This window comes from Callithrix jacchus, chromosome 1 (assembly GCF_049354715.1).
Source record: "Callithrix jacchus isolate 240 chromosome 1, calJac240_pri, whole genome shotgun sequence".
In the NCBI taxonomy this organism is placed as follows: domain Eukaryota; kingdom Metazoa; phylum Chordata; class Mammalia; order Primates; family Cebidae; genus Callithrix; species Callithrix jacchus.
In genome coordinates, this window is record NC_133502.1 from 141,528,189 (window position 1) to 141,546,975 (window position 18,787).

At 49.2% G+C, this 18,787-nt stretch overlaps 2 protein-coding genes across 4 annotated transcripts; both read right to left on the bottom strand.

Moving 5' to 3' along the window:
• Positions 1-7: 7 nt before the first annotated feature.
• On the bottom strand, positions 8-743 carry CCL27 (C-C motif chemokine ligand 27). The gene is made up of 3 exons (XM_017974361.4): positions 649-743; positions 370-502; positions 8-183 (listed from the first exon to the last, which is right to left on the bottom strand). The coding sequence occupies exons 1-3, from the start codon at positions 716-718 to the stop codon at positions 96-98; spliced, it is 291 nt and encodes a 96-aa protein (XP_017829850.2). The 5' UTR covers positions 719-743; the 3' UTR covers positions 8-95.
• Positions 744-3,567: 2,824 nt separating this feature from the next.
• On the bottom strand, positions 3,568-4,614 carry LOC100397075 (uncharacterized). 3 transcript variants are annotated; one of them, XM_008998676.4, is made up of 4 exons: positions 4,588-4,614; positions 4,162-4,229; positions 3,854-3,913; positions 3,568-3,730 (listed from the first exon to the last, which is right to left on the bottom strand). In XM_008998676.4, exons 2-4 carry the CDS (start codon positions 4,206-4,208, stop codon positions 3,574-3,576), a joined length of 264 nt encoding a protein of 87 aa, XP_008996924.2. In that variant the 5' UTR covers positions 4,209-4,229; positions 4,588-4,614; the 3' UTR covers positions 3,568-3,573. The 3 variants fall into 3 exon arrangements, with proteins under 3 accessions (XP_008996924.2, XP_008996917.2, XP_017829831.2); XM_008998669.4 differs by having other exon boundaries at positions 4,582-4,614; XM_017974342.2 differs by lacking the exon at positions 4,588-4,614 and adding an exon at positions 4,510-4,582.
• Between the last annotated feature and the right edge of the window lie 14,173 nt (positions 4,615-18,787).

Sequence of the window (18,787 nt, forward strand, 5' to 3'; positions counted from 1 at the left end):
ATTATACTTAGAGATTATCATCCAATGTTACTTTATTATTTTTGCTACTGGGGGCTTCAGCCCATTTTCCCTAGGTTCAGGTTCGGCAGAATCCCCTAGAGCCTTCTTTCTTGATGCTCAAACCACTGAGACAGGCTGCGATTCTGGGGGTGGATGCAAACGCTGCGTCGAGCCAGGTGAAGTCTGGGTAAAGAAAGGTCCAAAGCTGTGACCATAGCTTGGGGATGAGATTAGGGTCCAGGGGTTAGGAGCAAGGACCAGATGAAAACCTGAGTTGGCATCAGAATTAGCAGTTAGGGTTGGGGTTGGGATCAGCATTAGGGATCGGGACTGAGGTCAGAGTCAGGGGTATCAGGGGTGGGAGCTTACACAAAAGCCTGGAGGTGACAGTCCCCATCAGCCTCCTGCAGTTCCACCCGGATGACCTTCCTCAGTAGCTTGTCTGAGAGTGGCTTTCGGTAGAGCTGAGTACAGCAGCTAGTGCTGGGTGGCAGTATCAATGCTAGGAGGCAATGGGCCACGTGTTCAGAGGGATCCTGACCAAGAACCTCTCTGCCAGACGGCTGGAGGTTTGGCTGGATTTCCTGGTCTTTTGAACTTCATCCCATTCACCCAGACCCCCAGCTTTCTATACCCCCAAGTACTCACCTTCTCTAGGGTCTGGGCTCAGGAGCAGTGACAGCAGCAGGAGGCTACAGAAGGTTGAGGGTCCCTTCATGCTGCTCAGCCTAGATTCTTCCTTCTCTCTCCTCCTCCTCCCCTACCTTTTATCTGGGTGTCTTTTACCTGGGGCACTAGGTGAGTCAGAGGCAGTTGGAGATGTATTACATATCCTGTGACACTTCTGGGCCCTAATTCTTAGCCTGTTGCTACAGACCCCTTCCTCATTTTGGACTGCCATTTCCCTTGGGCTCCTAAGCTCTGGGCAGCCAAGCTGGGGGAAGAATTAGTGTGTGATGTAGGGACTGATGGAACAGTGAGTAAGGGCAGTCAAGCATCCGCAGTGGCATCTAATGATAGACATTCACACTCATATACCCATAGCCACACACATTCACTCCTTGATTACTTGGTCAACCTCACAAAGTCATACTCATGATCAGACAACCATAGACAAAATTATAGAGCTCCAGTTATACTCAAAGTCCCATTCCCACCCAGTTGTGTTTTCACAGTCATCTAATCACATGCAAATTCACACTAGCACACACAGATTCTGATGGGGGAGTTGTGGGTGGGGTGGGAGCAGAGGACTAACCAGCACCAACGTGCCTTCATTTTCTCCCCACTTCCTGCCCTGGCCTGCCTGTCTTATCAGGAGAAACTGATGGGAATGAGTCCCTAGAGCAGGCCCTTCTTGGAAAGCCACTCTCAGACAAGCTACTGAGGAACATCATCCAAGTGGATGCTGAGGTGGCGTCTTGGCTGAGGCCAGCCACATTCAGAGAAACTGGGGGAAGGTATATGAGTGTGAATGTGTGGCTATTGGTATATGAGTGTAAGGGTGCTTTGGAGATGCTGAGGTTGGGCAGATTTCCCCAGGATGATGAGACAGGGAGGAAAGGTGGGGTAGATAAAAAGGAAGATAAAAGCTCTTTGGTGCTAGGTTGCTGTTGTCAAAACAGGTAAAAGGCCCAGTAAATCTTACCTTCCTGTTTTTGCCTAGTCCTGTTCCAGGAATGCCAACCTCTTGTCAGCAGGGAGCTGGGGGTCTCCAGATACAGTCCCTGACTTGTTGAAGACATTAGGCTCAAGACTCAGTTACATCTTTGTTCTACTCAAATTCCAGCCTCCTTCCTGGGCCTGGAGGAACATCCCAACTCCCTACCCGGCTTCAGTAACAATCTCATGTCCAACTCCTACACCCCCTGCATCCCACCCTCTAGCTATAGCCCCTTCTCTCCTAATCCCATACCCAGCCATCACTCCCTTCTTTCCCCACTCCCTGCAATGCAAAGCTCCTTTTCATCTTTATCCAGTCCTTTCCAGGAATTTGGGAACTGCCTAGACTGGGGCTATGCTGCTGAGTTTAGTGCCCCTGGATCCTTGATGAATTTCCCACTCTTGATCTCAATCTGCAAGTCCTGCTCTGTATTTGAAACAAGCTAAGTCATAATGCACTAATCCACCCCTTATCTTATTGCAGTCTTCTGCTCTAGGGTCAGCCACTCTCTAGGGCTTATGCTTTTCTTTGGGCAGCCCTTTCTGCTGCAGGGCTGCTTCAACAATCAGGAGGGCCTTCAGTTCCCAAATTAGGGACTAGCCATGCTCCATGCTGAAAATTCGAACCTCTCCTCCCTTCTGTCCAGGGTGAGGCATGAAGGTCCCTCCCTGGAGTTTTTCTCCAGGATCTTCAGGTTTTCTGATCGCATCCTGGTGAAGGGTCGGCCCAGGGCTGGACAGTGCACTTCACATTTGAGGGGGCCTTTTTTTTTTTTTTTTTTAAACCCCAAGAAGTCTGAGAGATAGATGAAGGGGTCTTTGAGGTGGAGAAAGAGCTTGGGTGCTTTCTTGAAGGTGACCATAGACCAGAGGTCACTTATCTTGAACTTTTGGTACCAGGGGCCTTACATTCCCTCTCCCACCCTCCAGTCCAGACTTGTGCCCCAAGGCTTGGGTGTAGCCACTGAGGAAATCCCAAGGAAATCTCCCAGGTACCTCAGTTTGTCATAGACCTTCTCCATCAGTTGGCTGTGTGCTACATACTTTCTGGTCTTTCCTTGACTTATCAGTCCAGAGGCCTTTGGAAGGCAGAAAGCAAATGCTTATGGGTGTGCACCCATCTCTCCCCTTTAAGGCCAAGTCTTCTCTCCAGCCACAATCTGCTGTAGCAGGGATAGCTCCAGGCTGAAAGTCAGCTTTGGCCCCAGCCAGCAACTGGGCTGTCTCTTTCTTTAGCTTAATCTTGTGTTGCCCTTTCTGGTGCTGGGGCCAGTCCCTAAATGAAGGGAGGCCCACCTGGCAGTCCCTGATTCTCACCACTTGAGGAGTTAGTGGGTCCCAGGCTGATTGGGTGACAGAAGGGGGCAGCAGAGAGCAGTAGCCTTTGGACTCTCCTAGGAGGTAGCAAGAGCTGCTAGGTAGGCTGATGCCAAGGATGTCTAAACTTGGGATCAGACTGGAGGAGCCAAAAGTTGGAGTATGAACTATTGAAAAGGTCACAAACCCAAGTCGTTACCCTGTGACAGGCAGCTTCTAGGAATCTCCCCCTCTTCTCATTTACAGCCTGCATCCTACACCTCTTCTTAAAATGTTTTAGATACACTTCCAGAGGAGAAGATTCTTCAGACAGTTGGCAAAGTCCTGGCTCCGAGGAAGGGAGTAACAGGCAGGATTATTTCGTTCTCTTCATATAGGCTACTTACAGTATGGGTTTTTGGGGAGTAGGGTTGGGGAGACAATCATTGATGGTAACAGGAGGACTGACACTGATGAGGGGCTTTGAGATGGAAGGGCACCCTTCCAGGAAGGGATGCCCTGTCAGTACGGAACAGAGCCAGTGTGGGGAGGAGTGCTCAGCTCGAATGGCGACAGCGGCGGCAGAGTCAGGAGGTCAGTACAGTGGGCTTCAGTTTAAATCTTTAATGCACTGGCTGGCTGGACAGCGGCGGCGGGGCTGCGGCGGGGGAGGCCACGACCCGAGCGCTGGGGAGCAGGGCCCAGGCCGCTGGACAGACAGCTCATCAGGCCTCGCAGAGGCTCCAGCTTCTGCTCCCCGGGGTGCGCCGAGCTGTGGGGCGACGCGACACTGGCATGAGGCGGGGAGGGAGCTACCGGATTCCCCCTGATGGGTCCTCAGAGACTGAGCCTCGTCCATGCCCGGGGCGGGTTCGCGGTATCGCAGCCCCCTCACCTCCGCTCCCTCCGCCACATGCGCAGCCAGGGGAAAAAGTAGAAACAGCCCCAGTAGATCCTGCAAAGAGAGGGCAGAGCCGGGCCGGGCGGGGGCGGGCCGGAGCTGACCCCACAGACTCCGCCCTGCGGTGCCTTGCCTTCGAGGAAGGCTCCGCCCCGCCCCTAGCCCCGCCCCTAAAAGCGGCTCCGTTCGCAGCCCACGCCCCTCGTAGGCTCGCCCCGCCCACCCATCGCCCCCGCAGAACTCCACCCTCCCCCACCCCGGAGCCTCCTGGTTCCTCCTCCGCAGAACCCGCCTCCACTCACTCTTCCTCCGCCTCCAGCGCCACCTCGTATCTCCTCATTCCCGACATGTCCTGGGCTCCGAACGTCTCCTGGGGAGTGACATGATTGAATCAGGGATTCCCTAGCCTCAGGTCCCCTTCTCCGTCATGCTCAGGACGAGGCTGCCCGGTTCTCAGGTAATCTGAGGCTGATGCCCCCGGGAAGCCTCAGTTGCCACCGCGGGACAGGGTGGGCTTGGAGATTTGGGAAGCACTAGAAGTTAAGGGGTGAGGAGGCCGGTCATCTCCCGGGCCTGGGCGAGAGAGGTTTGGCGGTCATGGGGCTGGGAGATTTGGGCCCTGGGTGAGGATTTTCAGAGGCTAGGGTCACCTGGAGGGGGGGCTGAGAGGGGTCAGCGCAGCCTAAACTCCCGCCCTCCCTGGCTCCATCCCGGAAACGGACCGTTACCGTTACGTCACAGGGATGCCGTTGTGCACTAGGCTTGCCTGTCCCCCGGAAGGGGTGGGGTCTGCATGTCTCCCGGAGGAGGCGAAGTCTAAACGTCATCCTAGGGGGTGAGGTCAGGGGCGGAGTCAGTTGATTAAGATGCAGGCAAAGGACCGTCTTTTATAGGTGTGGAGTCTGGTTTTGGAGCATAAGGCCGAGGCTTATGCACCAGGCAGCAAGAAAAGAGGGTTGGGACACAGTCCAGTATTGTTTCCCCAATTCCCATGCCTCCTGTACCCCTCCCTGGCTTCTGCCCTGCCAAGTGCCTCTCTTGCCTGCCTTTCTGCCCTTGTATGATGCTGGGCTGAGGAGGAAGAGGTCCTTAGAGAGAGTCCAGTCCAGAAAAGGCCAGGCTACGGAAATACCTGGCTGAGTGGCCTCGGCTAAGTCACCGAATGGCCACTGAATGGGCCATTGCCCTTCCTCTCTGGCCTAAGACCTATCTTCCTGTGTTTTTTTTTTTTCCTCCTACAGTCATTCAATCAACAAATATTTGCTGAATGACCACCTGTGTGTCAGGCACTGTGCTGGGCATGGGGAGATAGCAGTAAAGAAGACAGGTTTCCAGGTGCAGTGGCTCACACCTGTAATCCCTGCACTTTGGGAGGCTGAGGTGGGCTGATCATGAGGTCAAGAGATCAAGACTATCCTGGCCAACATGGTGAAATCCCATCTCTACTGAAAATACCAAAATTAGCTGGGCATGTGGCATGCGCCTATAGTCCCAGCTACTCGGGAGGCTGAGGCAGAAGACTCGCTTGAACTCGGGAGGTGGAGGTTGCAGTGAGGGGAGATCGCAGCACTGCACTCCAGCCTGGTGACAGAGCGAGACTCCATCTCAAAAAAAAAAAGGAACAAGAAGAAGAAAGAAGAAAGAGGAAGGGTAGAGCTGGGAGGATCAAAAGAGAACAATCAGATCCTTACAAAAAATGGAGCAGGCTGGCTGGAGGAAGTAGAAGGTGCTGTACCAGAGCCAAGAAAGGGCAACTAACCCAGTGTGGGAGGTTGGAAATAGCCACCCCCAGACCCCTGACATCCCAGCCAAGGCCCAATACTGAGCCATAGTTTGTTTGAGTACGGGGAAAGACAGTCTTGTGGCTGGGCTGACTGTATAGGAGGGAGTGATCAGAAATAAGTAGGGTAAAAGTTTCCTTTGGTTGAAATGTGAGAAATGGATACCCCTTTATCTCCCCCATCCCATCCTCTTTCTCCCTCTCATACTTGTCTTCCCCTGTCTGAGCCACACACGGACAGCAGACAGAGAGATCCATGGGTGTCAGGTGGTTTTATTGGACACACTGCAGTCTGGGAGTTGGGAAGCTGTGCTCTCACCATGTTCACCCTTTCACTCACATTCACACTCACGTTGACACTCCAGGCCTGGCTGGGTCAGGTCTGGTGCTGAGGAGCTGGAGGCCTGGTCTCCCTTCTGGTCCTTGGTTCCCCAGGCCAGGGCTCCCTCTGGCACTGTCATGGGCTAACTGCTATGGCTCTTGCTTTGGGAAAGGAAAGAGAGGAAGGGCCATGGGCTGGAATCTTAGACAGGGGCTCAGAGGGGACAGACAGGACTGGGAGGGCCAGGCTTGCTTTGGTAGAGATCTGCAGTCTCCAGATTGTGCAATCCATCCAGGCTGGTCTAGAGGGTGCCTCTCAGTGTGCTGAATCTGGAGTCAGAGAGAATGGAGCCCTAGAACTCAGCTTCCCAAAAGGCCCTGGTGTGAGGGGCACATGCTAGGGACCACATCTGGGACCCTGTTTTAGGGGCTTCCTTGTGGGAGGGTTTGGGCAAGGAGAAGTGAAGGAATTAAGATGGTGAATGGAGACCTGGATGATGGAGGAAGTGATTAGGAAGGGAGGAGACTGGACATTCTTCACCCCTCACTCATAGGACAAAGTGCTCCACAGCCATCCCTAAGGAGGAGGCAGCAAAAGGCACCAAAAATGTCCCCAGGAATTGGGTGTTGGTTTACTAAAGGCAGAGTCCTCAGAGTTGTTGGCATCACCCAGAGCTAGGGGGTGAGCATTAGCTTTAGGGCTTAAGATGGAAAGGCTTAAGATGACTGAACTTGGGATATCTGTGTCCAGTGCCTGCTACAGCTTTAGTGTTGCCCTCTCCTCCACCCACATTCACTGTTCTTGTCTTCCTCTGGGAAGTCCAGGCTTGAGAGACAGAGCCTATAAAGAGAAAAGCAGCCAGAGGCTCCAGGACCCATCCAGGTACTGATACATATAGGAACAGCTGGGGTACAGGCACATCCACATCACCCAGTTGCACACACAGGAGACAGGCGTACCCACACCACACAGGCACACACATAGACTGCAAAGGAATGCATACAATGAACAGGTATACCTATGTCACACAGGACATACAGTCACTACAGGGGCTCACCCATTTGGCATATGTGCAGTCTCAGGTTCATACTTGGACCTGGATGTTGACACTGTGAAAGGAGTATAAATCTCAGGACCCCCAAATCACTAAGGTAAGGGGAAAGTCTGTTGGGAGCCCTCCCGTGTGAAAGCTTGCAGAGCAGGCTTCACAATACGGGAGGTTGAGCCCAGAAGCAGTATCCCCAGAAGGGGAAGTCGACATAAGGAAGACAGGGACAAAAAAAGGAGAATCTAGCTAAAAGATAACTAGATGGGCAAAACCAGATGGTCGTGCAGTCATGAGGAACAATGTTTCTTGCTACATAAATATATTTTTGAGCACCAAAAATATTATTATTTTCTATAGCCACTTATTGCTTAGCTGTCAATTTATTGTATGGAACTTGTGATTTAGATACTTGACGTCAGTAAGATCTTGAGAATGTATATATTCTGAGCCTTGGAAGAATAAAGTTGTTGTTGGAGCACTAACTCCTCAACCCTCCTGACCCCGCTTTTACTGTCTCCCTTTCTTCTTGCGCACCCCCCACTCATGTTGGAATCCTTTTGCTGGACAAGAGTTCCCGGCAAAAGTCAAGCTGAGAATTGTGTCAGGCAGACCTGCCTCCCATTTTATTCCTGAGAGATAACTACAAAGGTAAAAGAGCTACATATCTGGCTGGGCACAGTGGATCACACTTGTAATCCCAGCACTTCAGGAGGCCAAGGTGGACAGATCATGAGGTCAGGAGTTTGAGACCAAGCCTGACCAATGCAGCGAAACCCCGTCTCTACTAAAAATACAAAAAAATAACTGGGTGTAGTGGTGGGCACCTGTAATCCTGGCTACTTGGGAGCTGAGGCAGGAGAATCATTTGACTGGGCAGCAGAGCTAGACTGTCTCAAAAAAAAAAAAAAAAATGCTGCAAGGAAATTCCTTGTGGGCTTCAAGATCTTTACCTTAAAACAGTTGTGTTGAATTTCACCCTGGCAATGTAAGCTGATAGCTTATCTTCACAGGTGCAGGACAAAGGACAGAACTCAGTCATCCCTCTGCTCATCTGGGACAAATGCATATCTGATTGCTTCTTCTGCCCTATTGTTTATGCAAAAATGCAGATCCACTGAGCCAGGCTATGGCATTGGTGTGACTATTCCTTTACTTCCCACTCCATGTAAATTGTATATTCAATGAAAGGCTGATCAAAGGCCCAAAAGAATACAACCTTTGTTTCTTACCTACCTGTGACCTGGAAGCCCCCACTTTGAGTTGTCCTGCCTTTCCAGACTGAACCAGTGTACATCTTACACATATTGATGGATGTCTTATGCCTTCCTAAAATGTATAAAGCCAAGCTATGCCCCAACCATCTTTGGCATGTGTTGTCAGACCTCCTCAGGCTGTGTCATGTCATGGGTGTGTGCTCAACCTTGGCAATATAAACTTTCTAAATTGATTGAGACCTGTCTCAGATACTTTTGAGTTCACAACATGAATTCAGTTTCCTTTACAGACTCCCTGAGACCTGCATGTTGATCTTCCCCAAGATTTCCCAGTTTATATCCAGCAGAACACTGATATTTGGAGCAAAACTCTGCTTTATTACCTATATGTGTCCAACTGTCCATCCATCCATCCACCGGTCCCATCCATTTCTTTCTTTTTTTATATATTAAAAAATAAGTTTCTTTTCTTTCTCACATTGCAGATACCGTCAGCATGATTTTATTTATTTATTTATTTATTTTTAAAGACAGGGTTTCTCCATGTTGGTCAGGCTAGTCTTGAACTCCTGACCTCAGGTGATCCACCTGCCTTGGCCTCCCAAAGTGCTGGGATTACAGGTGTGAGCCACCATGCCCAGCCCCATTTATTTCTTTGATCATCTTTCAATGCCAAGACACTAAAGGCAATTAGCCTTGTTTCACTTACCAACTTCAATTCTGAAGCTGAGTCTGAATCAGGGATTGGTAAACTTTCTGTAAATTTCCAAATAGTAAATATATATATTTTGAGATAGAGTCTTTGTTGCCTAGTATGGAGTGCAGTGGCATGATCTCAGCTCGCTGCAACCTCTGCCTTCCGGGTTCAAGTGATTCTTCTGCCTCAGACTCCTGAGTTGCTGGGATTACAAGTGTCCGCCACCACACCTGGCTAATTTTTGTATTTTTAGTAGAGACAGCGTTTCACCATGTTGGTCAGGCTGGTCTCAAACTCCTGACCTTGTAATCTGCCCGCCTCAGCCTCTCAAAGTGCTGGGATTACAGGTGTGAGCCAACACAGCTGGCCAGATGGTAAATATTTTAGATTTTGTGGGCCATCCAGTCTCTGTAGGAACTACTCAGCTTTGCTATTGTAGCACAAAAGCAGCCATAGATATAGTTAAATGAATAAGCATGGATGTATTCCAATAAAACTCTATTTACAGAAACAGGTGTGGCAGGCTGCATTTGGCCTATGGGCCAGAGTTTGCCAGTTCTATTCTGGATCAATGGGGAAGAGATAACTATATTCTATTATCGGGAACATGAACAGGGAGTGCCTTTGTGTTTGTACTATGATTATAGGCTTAAACGATTGTAGTGTGTTCTTGATGTATGTGAATGATTGGCTTAGTGATTGATTATGTGCCTGTGTATGTATGTGTGTGGGTACCGACATGTAGGTGGGTAAGGGTGTCAGCATTATGTATTTGTGTATAGTGGGTTGTTTTTTTTTTTTTTTGAGACAGGGTCTCGCTTTGTCACTCAGACTGGAGTGCAGTGGCGTGATCTTGGCTCACTGCAACCACCGGGCTGAAGCTAACCTCCCACCTCCCACGTAGCTGGGACTACAGGTGCGTGCCACCATACCCTACTAATTTTTTGTATTTTTAATAGAGGTGGGGTTTCTCCATGTTGCCAGGCTGGTTTCAAACTCCTGGGCTCAAGTGATCTGCCCACCTTGGTCTCCCAAGGTGGTAGGAGTACAGGTCGGAGCCACCACACTGGACGGGTTTGTTTTCTGGCTGCCTTTTCAATCCATCTCTTTGAGGTTCTCAATCTACAGGTCCTGCAGGGGGCGTCCAGTGCCCAGGGAAAAGGGGATACGGGGCTCCTGGCCTGAACTCTCAACCTCATAGGGCCTGCAGAGGGCGTCTAGCATACAGGCAAACTAAAGTGTGTGGCTCCTGGCCTGTGGAAGTGGGGATCTGGCCTAAGTGGGCTGTCATATCTTGTTCCAGAAAGGGGCTGGAAATGAGCAAGAAATCAAATTACTCAACTTCTGAAAGTCCCTGATCCTGGAAGGGGTCTGCTTCACTTCCTATCCTTCTGCAAATCCTCTATCCATGTCTGGAGGGTCTCAGTCCAGCTGGAGGGGCAGAGCTTGGCTGTGCAGTCCCAGAGTGTGGGTGGAACATTGTACAGAACTTCTGGAGGTGATGGGATATCAGGATAGGGGGAAGTCTTGAGAAACAGCACACACCCCTTCCCTGCCTCCTACCCTCTGGAGCTTGAAATAATGCAACTGCCAGGGTTTTCTCAGTACTTCTGTCCTTGATTCCCTGCAATTTGGGCCACTCTGAACCTCAGGATGCCTGGGCCTGGGCTGCCTGAAGGAGGGAGCTTTGCAAAAAGAACCTTGAGAATGAGTGGGGATGGAGAAAAGACATTTCAGATAGAATTAACAGCAGGCACAAAGGCTCAGAGGAGGAATATAAGAGTTTGTGATTAATTCCAATGTAGGTGGGGCAGGAAAGGGCTAGTGGTGGGGGAGGCTATAAGTGTGTGGGAGGGGGAGTGGGAGAGTTATTTCTGGTCATATATAATTTTGAAAGATTCCTGAGGAAAGAGCCTTGGGGATGGCCTACCCCAGATGCTGCAACTGCTCCAAGGAAGGAAGCTGAAGTCAGGGCTGGGCTATAGTAGTAGGGATGAGGAAGCAACACAGATACCAGAGACATTAAAGAGGTAGAAGTTGGGCTGCACGCAGTGGATCACGCCTGTAATCCCAGCACTTTGGGAGGCCAAGGTGGGTGGATCACTTGAGCCCAGGAGTTCAAGACCAGCCTGGGCAAAATGGTGAAACTACATGTCTACAAAAAATACAAAAATTTGTTGGATGTGATGGCTGGCACCTGTATTCCCAGCTTCTCTGGAGGCTGAGGTGGGAGGATCTCTTGAGCTTGGGAGGTTCAGGCTGAGGTGAGCTGTGATTGTGCCATTGCACTCCAGTCTGTCCAACAGAGTGAGAGCCTGGAAGGGCCAGGGATGGTGTACAGATCTACTTCTGGGTGCCAACTGCCTATTTGGGATTTCCTCTTGGCTTTCTTACAGATACTATATTGGGCAGTTTTTGCATTGCTCTAAAGAAATGCCTGAAACTGGGTAATTTATAAGAAAAAAGGTTTAGTTGGATCACAGTTCTGCAGGCAATACAGGATGCATAACACTGGCATCTGCTTCTGAGATGGCCTCAGGAAGCTTATAATCATGGCAGAAGGGAAGGGGGAGCAGGCATCTCAGATGGGGGGGCAGGAGTAAGAGAGAAAGGAGCAAGAGGGAGGGTGCCATAGCTTTTAAACAGCCAGATCGCATGAGAACTCACTCATTTTTGGTAGGACAGCACCAAGGGGTGGTGCTAAGCCATCCATGAGAAATCCATTCCCATGATCCAATCACCTCCCACCAGGCCCCACTTCCAATACTGAGGATAACAATTCAGCATGAGATTTGGGCAGGGACCAATATCCAAACTATATCAGATACCTTATTCTAAAATCAAACTCCTGATTGTCTTCTCCCCAGTCATCCATCTCAGAAAAGGAAGCCGCCATCCCTTCAGGGGCTCAGGTCTGAAGCCTGTGTCATACCTGGTTTTTCCCTTGCCCTTATGCCTCAAATACAATCCATTAGCCCAGCCTCTCATTCTACTTATAAGTCTGTCTAGGATTCTTTCTCTTCTCTATTCCATCTGCCACCACCTGGGTTAGGCCAGCATCATTCCTTTCCTAGACTGCTGGAAAAACCCTCCGACTTCCCCATTCTTCTTTGTACAATTCATTTTCCAGACTGTTGATAGGGTCTTTGTAAACTGTTAATGAGATTATGTTACTCCTCAGCTTGAATCTTTTATAACACATATGGAATAAAGTCCTCACTCCTTCCTGTGGCCTGCAAAGACTTGGGTCATCTAACTCCAGCCTCCCCATCCTACCTCACCTTAGGTCATCTCCTCCTCATCCATTGTCCTCTGGCCACACTAGTCTTTTCTCCTTGAATGGCTGGCTTCTTCTCTTAGGTGTCTTGATGGTTAAAACTGAATGTCAACTTGATTGGATTGAAGGATACAAAGTATCCATCCTGGGTGTGTCTGTGAGGGTGTTGTCAAAGGAGATTAACATTTGAGTCAGTGGGCTGGGAAAGGCAGACCCACCCTTAATGTGAGTGGGCACAATCCAATCAGCTGCCAGTGATAGAAGCAGGCAGAAAAATGTGAAAAGAGAGACTGGCCTAAGCTTCCAGCCTACATCTTTCTTTCGTCCTGGATTCTTCCTGCCCTCAAACATCACACTCCAAGTTCTTCAGTTTTGGGACTTGGACTGGCTCTCCTTGCTCCTCAGCCTGCAGACAGCCTACTATGGGACCTTGTGATCATGTGAGTTAATTTAATACTTAACAAACTCCCCTTTATATATATCTTTCTTTCTTTTCTTTTTCTTTTTTGAGTTGGAGTCTTGCTCTGTTGCCTAGGCTAGAGTGCATTGACATGATCTCGGCTCACCTTTCCCTCAGTCTGCACCTACAGCATTATGGAGAGTTCCTGATGACCATTGACTCATAAGCCAATTTTTGAGCTAAGTGTATATGATTCTGCACAATTTTCTTGAACTAGCTCTGGGTGGATAACTATAGCATTAAGGCCCCATTCAGGGTGATCCTGAAAGACAGAGGAAGCTGAGACCACCATCTAGCTTGGGCTTCTCATACCACAGGGTGAATGGGGAGTTACTTCATTGGTAGGGTGAGTTGATTCTGACTATCCAGGGGAAATAGGCTGTAGTTACATGATGAGGTCATGAAGGGGTATAAGGTCACCTCTGTAATTTCAGGGCACCACCTGATGGTGCCTTGGTTAAATTCAGTGGTCAACGTTAATGGAAGGCCACTGTAATCTTAGGCAGGACCACCAGGGGCTAGTGTCCCTTGGTTGTGAAGGTTCAGGTGCCTTAGTGGGCACAGAATATCAACCAGTGAGGGCTGGCTGGAGGTTAAGAGACCTTCAAGTGAGTCACAAGGGAAGTGTGGTACAGAATTCTGATTCCCGCCCCCTGATGTGCATGCCCTGTGCAATATCTTCACCTTGAAGTGATGAAGTGATCCTTTGTGAATATGATGGTATGTAACTTGAGTGATTATGTTTGTATATGGCAAAGATGAAGGACTTTTGCAGATGGAGTGAAGGTTCCTAATCAGTTGACTTTGAGTTTTTCAAAAGGGAGATCACTGTTGATAGGCCTGGACTAACCAGGTAAACCTTTAAAAAAATATCTAGGGTTAAGAGACAAGAAGCAACAGAGCAACAGCAGGCCGGGCGCGGTGGCTCATGCCTGTAATCTCAGCACTTTGGGAGGCCCAGGTGGGTGGATCACCTGAAATCGGGAGTTCAAGACCAGCTTGATCAACATGGAGAAACCTTGTCTCTACTAAAAATACAAAATGAGCTGGGTGTGGTGGCACTTGCCTGTAATCCCAGCTACTCGAGAGGCTGAGGCAGGAGAATCACTTGAACCTGGGAGGTAGGATTGCGGTGAGCCAAGATCGTGCCATTGCACTCCCGCCTGGGCAGCAAGAGTGAGACTCCGTCTCAAAAAACAAACAAAAAAACTAGAGGAGGAAAACGTGTCACCCCAATTATCTTGGATTTAAAATCAGATGTTGCTATGGAAAGAATTGTGTACCCCTCCGAATTCGTATGTTACGTCCTAACCCTAAATGTGACTGTATCTGAAGATGGGGTCTTTAGGAGGTAATTAAGGTTACATGAGGCTGGGTGTGGTGGCTCATGCCTGTAATCCAAGCCTTTTGGGAGACTAAGATGGGTGGATCACCTGATGTCAGGAGACCAGCCTGGCCAACATGGTGAAACTCCATCTCTACTAAAAATACAAAAATTAGCTGGGCATGGTGGCATGTACCTATAGTCACAGCTACTCAGGAGGCTGAGGCAGGAGAATTGCTTGAACATGGGAGGCAGAGGTTGCAGTGAGCCAAGATGGTGCCACTACACTCCAGGATGGGTGACAGAGTGAGACTCCATCTCAAAAAAAAAAAAAAAGTCAAATGAGATCATAATTCAATAGGAGTACAACCTTAGAAGAAGAGGAAGGGATCTCTCTTTGTCTCACTTTGTCACAAAGTAAGAAGGTGGCTGGCTGGTTGCAAGCCACAAACAAAGCCTTCACCAGAAAGTGACTATCTGGGCACTTTCTTTTTGAGGCAGGATCTTGCTCTGTTGCCCAGGATGGAGGGCAGTGTCATGAGCCGTGCTCACTGTAGCCTCGACCTCCCAGGCTCGAAAGATCCTCCCCGCTCAGCCTCCCAGGTAGCTGCAAGTAGCTGGGAATACAGGCACCTGCCACCATACCCAGCTAATTTTTTCTATTATTATTATTATTATTATTTTGTAGAGCCATTGCCCAGGCTGGTCTCAAATTCCTGGGCTGAAATTATCCTCCTGCTTAGGCCTCCCAAAGTGCAGGGACTAGTCATGAGCCACTGCTCCCGGCCCATCTTGGTACTTTGGATCGTGGACTTCTAACCTTCAGAACTGTGAGAAAATAAATTTCTGTTGTCTAAGCTATGCTGTCTATGGTATTTTGTTATGACAGCCTGAACTAAGATTGATGTGGTAATTTCTAAGGCTCTGAGTTGTCTGTTTTTTGAGAGGGAGTCTTGCTCTGTTGCCCAGGCTGGAGTGCAAAGACATGATCTTGGCTCACTTCAACCTCTACCTCCTGGGTTCAAGTGATTCTCCTGCCTCAGCCTCCTGAGTAGCTGGGATTGCAGGCATGTACCATAATGCCTGGCTAATTTTTATATTTTTAGTAAAGACAGGGTTTTGCCATGTTGGTCAGGTTGGTCTCTAACTCCTGACCTCAGGTGATCTGCTGGCATCGGCTTCCCAAAGTGCTGGGATTACAGATGTGAGCCACTGTGCCTGGCTGAAAAATATACTTTCTTTCTTTCTTTCTTTTTTTTTTTTTTTTTTGAGACATAGTCTCACTCTGTGGCCCAGGCTGGAGTGCAGTGGTGTGATCTCGGCTCACTGCCACCTCTGCCTCCTAGGTTCAAGCAATTCTACTGCCTCAGCCTCCTGGGTAGCTAGGACTACAGGCGCATGCTACCATGCTAATTTTTTGTATTTTTAGTAGAGACGGGGGTTTCACCGTATTAGCCAGGATAGTCTTGATCTCTTGACCTCATAATCTGCCCATCTTGGCCTCCCAAAGTGCTGGGATTACAGGCATGAGCCACTGTGCCCAGCTAAAAAATATACTTTCAAAACAACTTGGAGGCTAGGTTTAAGTTAAGAATTCTTGAACTCCTTGGAGTTCCCTGATGAAATGAGGTGGTAAGGGGAGAGCCCATTGCTAGCCCTCCACTTGTCCCTCTCTTCTTCCTATCCTCCGTTCTATCCTGCACCATAAAGGGTCTCATGTTCCTGGGTGTAAACACTCCAGCCCTATACGTACAAACTCCTTCTACATTCCCCGCAAACAGCTACTTCGTGGCTACCCTCTGGACCTGGTAAGGTATATATCAGTGACATAGTCTATCCTAGGAAGAACAGATCTGAGGAAGAGGCCCACATGGATATTGGCAGCTACTTGGGGTCATTTGGGCAGGAAATTCTCTGTTTTTCAATTCCTGAAATATGGTCTAGAAGAAAAGAATGAGTTCTGGCTGGGTACTCCTTTGGTCCTCCAGACTTTTTTTCCCTGTGTTCAGAGATATGATTAGAAGGCCAGATCAGCGTCATCTCAAACATGGGATGCAGGGCAAGGACCCCAGTTGTCTGGACATTAGCATTGTTCTGGCCATTTGGCATCTTCATTTGATGAGGCCACCATGCTGTCTTGGAGGCCTATCTGGACCATCTGTATTGTACTGTATGCTTTGGGAGTGGTTCTGGCTGCCTAGGCTCACTTATTCTTGTTATTTTCTGCATCTTCCCAGGGTCTTTTAAATAAGCTCCTTTTCTGTTGGAATCAGCCAGTGAATTTCAGTGGCTTGCAAGTGAGAATCCTGATCAATACTTTTATTTTCCTTTTGTTTTTGGAGGGGAGGGGGAAGCTTCATGAAGATCAAGACCATATCTATCTTGTTCACTATTGTATCACCAGCAACTAGAATAGTGCCTGGAATGAATAAGTGTTCTGGGTTGCAGACAGTGATGAGGCATCACTTTAGGGGTTTTCCCAGGGCTGGACTCCTATGTGATGGCAGCGCTGGGATCCCTGGAGGCCCTACACTAACATTCAGAGAAATGCTCTGGCATTCAGTGCTGCCATACCAGGAGCCATTTATGTAGACTACAGAAAGAATGGTGCTCCCTGGAGTTGTGCAGTGCTGTTGTCCTGCCTGATGAGGTTGAGTGTTCCTGACAGTGGCAGGGTTTCCTGAGAGGAATGGTGGCTTGACAGTAGTGGGGGGACCTTGACATTAATGGGAGTCCTGTCAGCAATGAGGACACAATAGGTATTGGGACATCCTGCCAGGGATGGGGGTTCCTCAACTGATGAGCGCTTTACAGTGTTGAGGCCCTGACAGAAGGGCTGGCTTCCTCTTGAGAGAGGACCCTTGAAATTGACGGTCTGACAGGAAGGAGGTTGGCATCGTGATTGGGGTTTGGATGGTGTTAGGCTCAGATTTCCAGGGACTGGGATTCTGAGATTAAAAGCCCTAGGAGATCTGGTCATCCCTGAGGCTGGGCTGAAAGCTTTCCCACCTCATCTAGGTTGGAGTGAGGACAGCTCATATCTTCTGCATCCCACTGGAGCCACTGGGAAGACCTGAAGGCCCTAGAAGTAGAGTGGGGAGGCCTAACTCCTTCATCTACCCTGATCCTTAGTGGTCTGTCCTTGCTCTTTTCTTCCAACCCTGCCCTGCCTCCCTCTGGCCCCTTGGGAGATGGAAGTGGCCCTCAGATATGGGTCTTTTGGGAGTTGGATGCTGGCCTCAGATGCTTTGCTCTTCAGAGGTCCTCCATTACCTGCTGATCAAACACCTGGCCCCACTCCTTTTCAGGAGCCCTACCTGTCACAGGTTTCCCTTGTCCCGCCTCTACCCCTACCCTCTGGATCCCCAGCACTGTTTCTACATTCCTCCTTTTCTTTAAATATCACCAGGTCCTGGCCTCTGATACTCCCTTGGGAATAGGAGTAGGGTGGGCATTGCTGTAGTGCAATAATCCCCTTCTCCACTGCTTCACTATTGGGAAAACTGAGGCCTGAGTAGATCCCCTCTTTGAGGCTCTGGAGAAGCTGATGCCCCTTCTACTGCAGAGGCCTAGGAGGCTGGAAGCCCTCCAGGGTGTGTCTTTGTGTCTAGGTTCAAGTGCTGGGACCCTACCTGTGGCCACCAGCTTCTCCTCTTGTTTTTTTCCTAGCTCTTTCTAGCAAGCTAAGATTTTCTACCCCAACTAGACTTCCCAGCCCTCCATCCGAGTGCTGCCCATCAGGGAGGCTTGAACTGCAATCCCAGGTTTGCTACTCACCAGCTGAGTTGACTTGGGAGGTCATTCTCCCTTTCTGTGCTATAAATTCCTTATACATAGAATGGTACTAATGATACCTCATGGGATTGTTTGAGGATGCAGTGATGTAATGCCAAGAAAGGATTCAGCTTGGAGACTTGCACATGGCCAGCAGCCAAAAGTAGCAGCTTTCCCTATTCCCATGGGCTGCTTCTCCAGATCTGGCCCTGCTGTAACTGTTCTCCATTTGTAATTAGGAGATAGGTCAACTCAGAGAAGTGGTATGTGTAGTAGTTCGGAATAGATATTCTGGAGCCAAACTGCCCAGACAGGAACCCCAGCTCTGCCTTTTTTCCTAGTTGTCCAGCCTGGATAGGTGACTTAACCTCTGTACCTCAATTTTCTCAGCTGCAACATAAGAATGTTAATAGTACTTAGAGCAGTGCCGAGTACCTGGTAAGCACTAGTGGAGAATTAGCTAATACTCAGAGCCATGTCCTTCCATGTGGACAAAGTCTCAGGGGTCATCTAGAAAGTTATCTGACCAGAGAAATGCCTGCTCTTTCCTACAGAGGGGCACTTAGAGGAAATTTCCCAACTAGGAGTCCTGAGCCTTCATGAAACTGTTATTTCTAAGGTTTTCTGGTGCTTTCTGAGTTTCCCGGAGCCCAGAAAGTGGGGGTGACATGGATCTTGCCTGCCGAGAAGTTGAACATGAGATGATCAAAACATGATCAAAACCTTATGGAGTTGGCTCTGAACAAATGCTCAACCACACAAGAGAGATAGCCCCAGCCGTCTTGAGAACTGGATGTGCTCCTGGTGGGGCGTGGGGTGTGGTGGGAAAAGGCCAGTTCAGTTTCATTTTTGTTAATCATACTTGTACTGGGGCTTATTTCATGCCAGACCCTAGAAGAGCAAGCAATGTGGGCAATGGAGATGGATGAGACCTAACCTCTCCCCAAAGAGCTCTCTCCACAGATAGGAAAGGGAACTTTTCATGCCCCAAAGGCTAAGAGCAACCTGAGCAGGATGGCAGATACTTTTTTT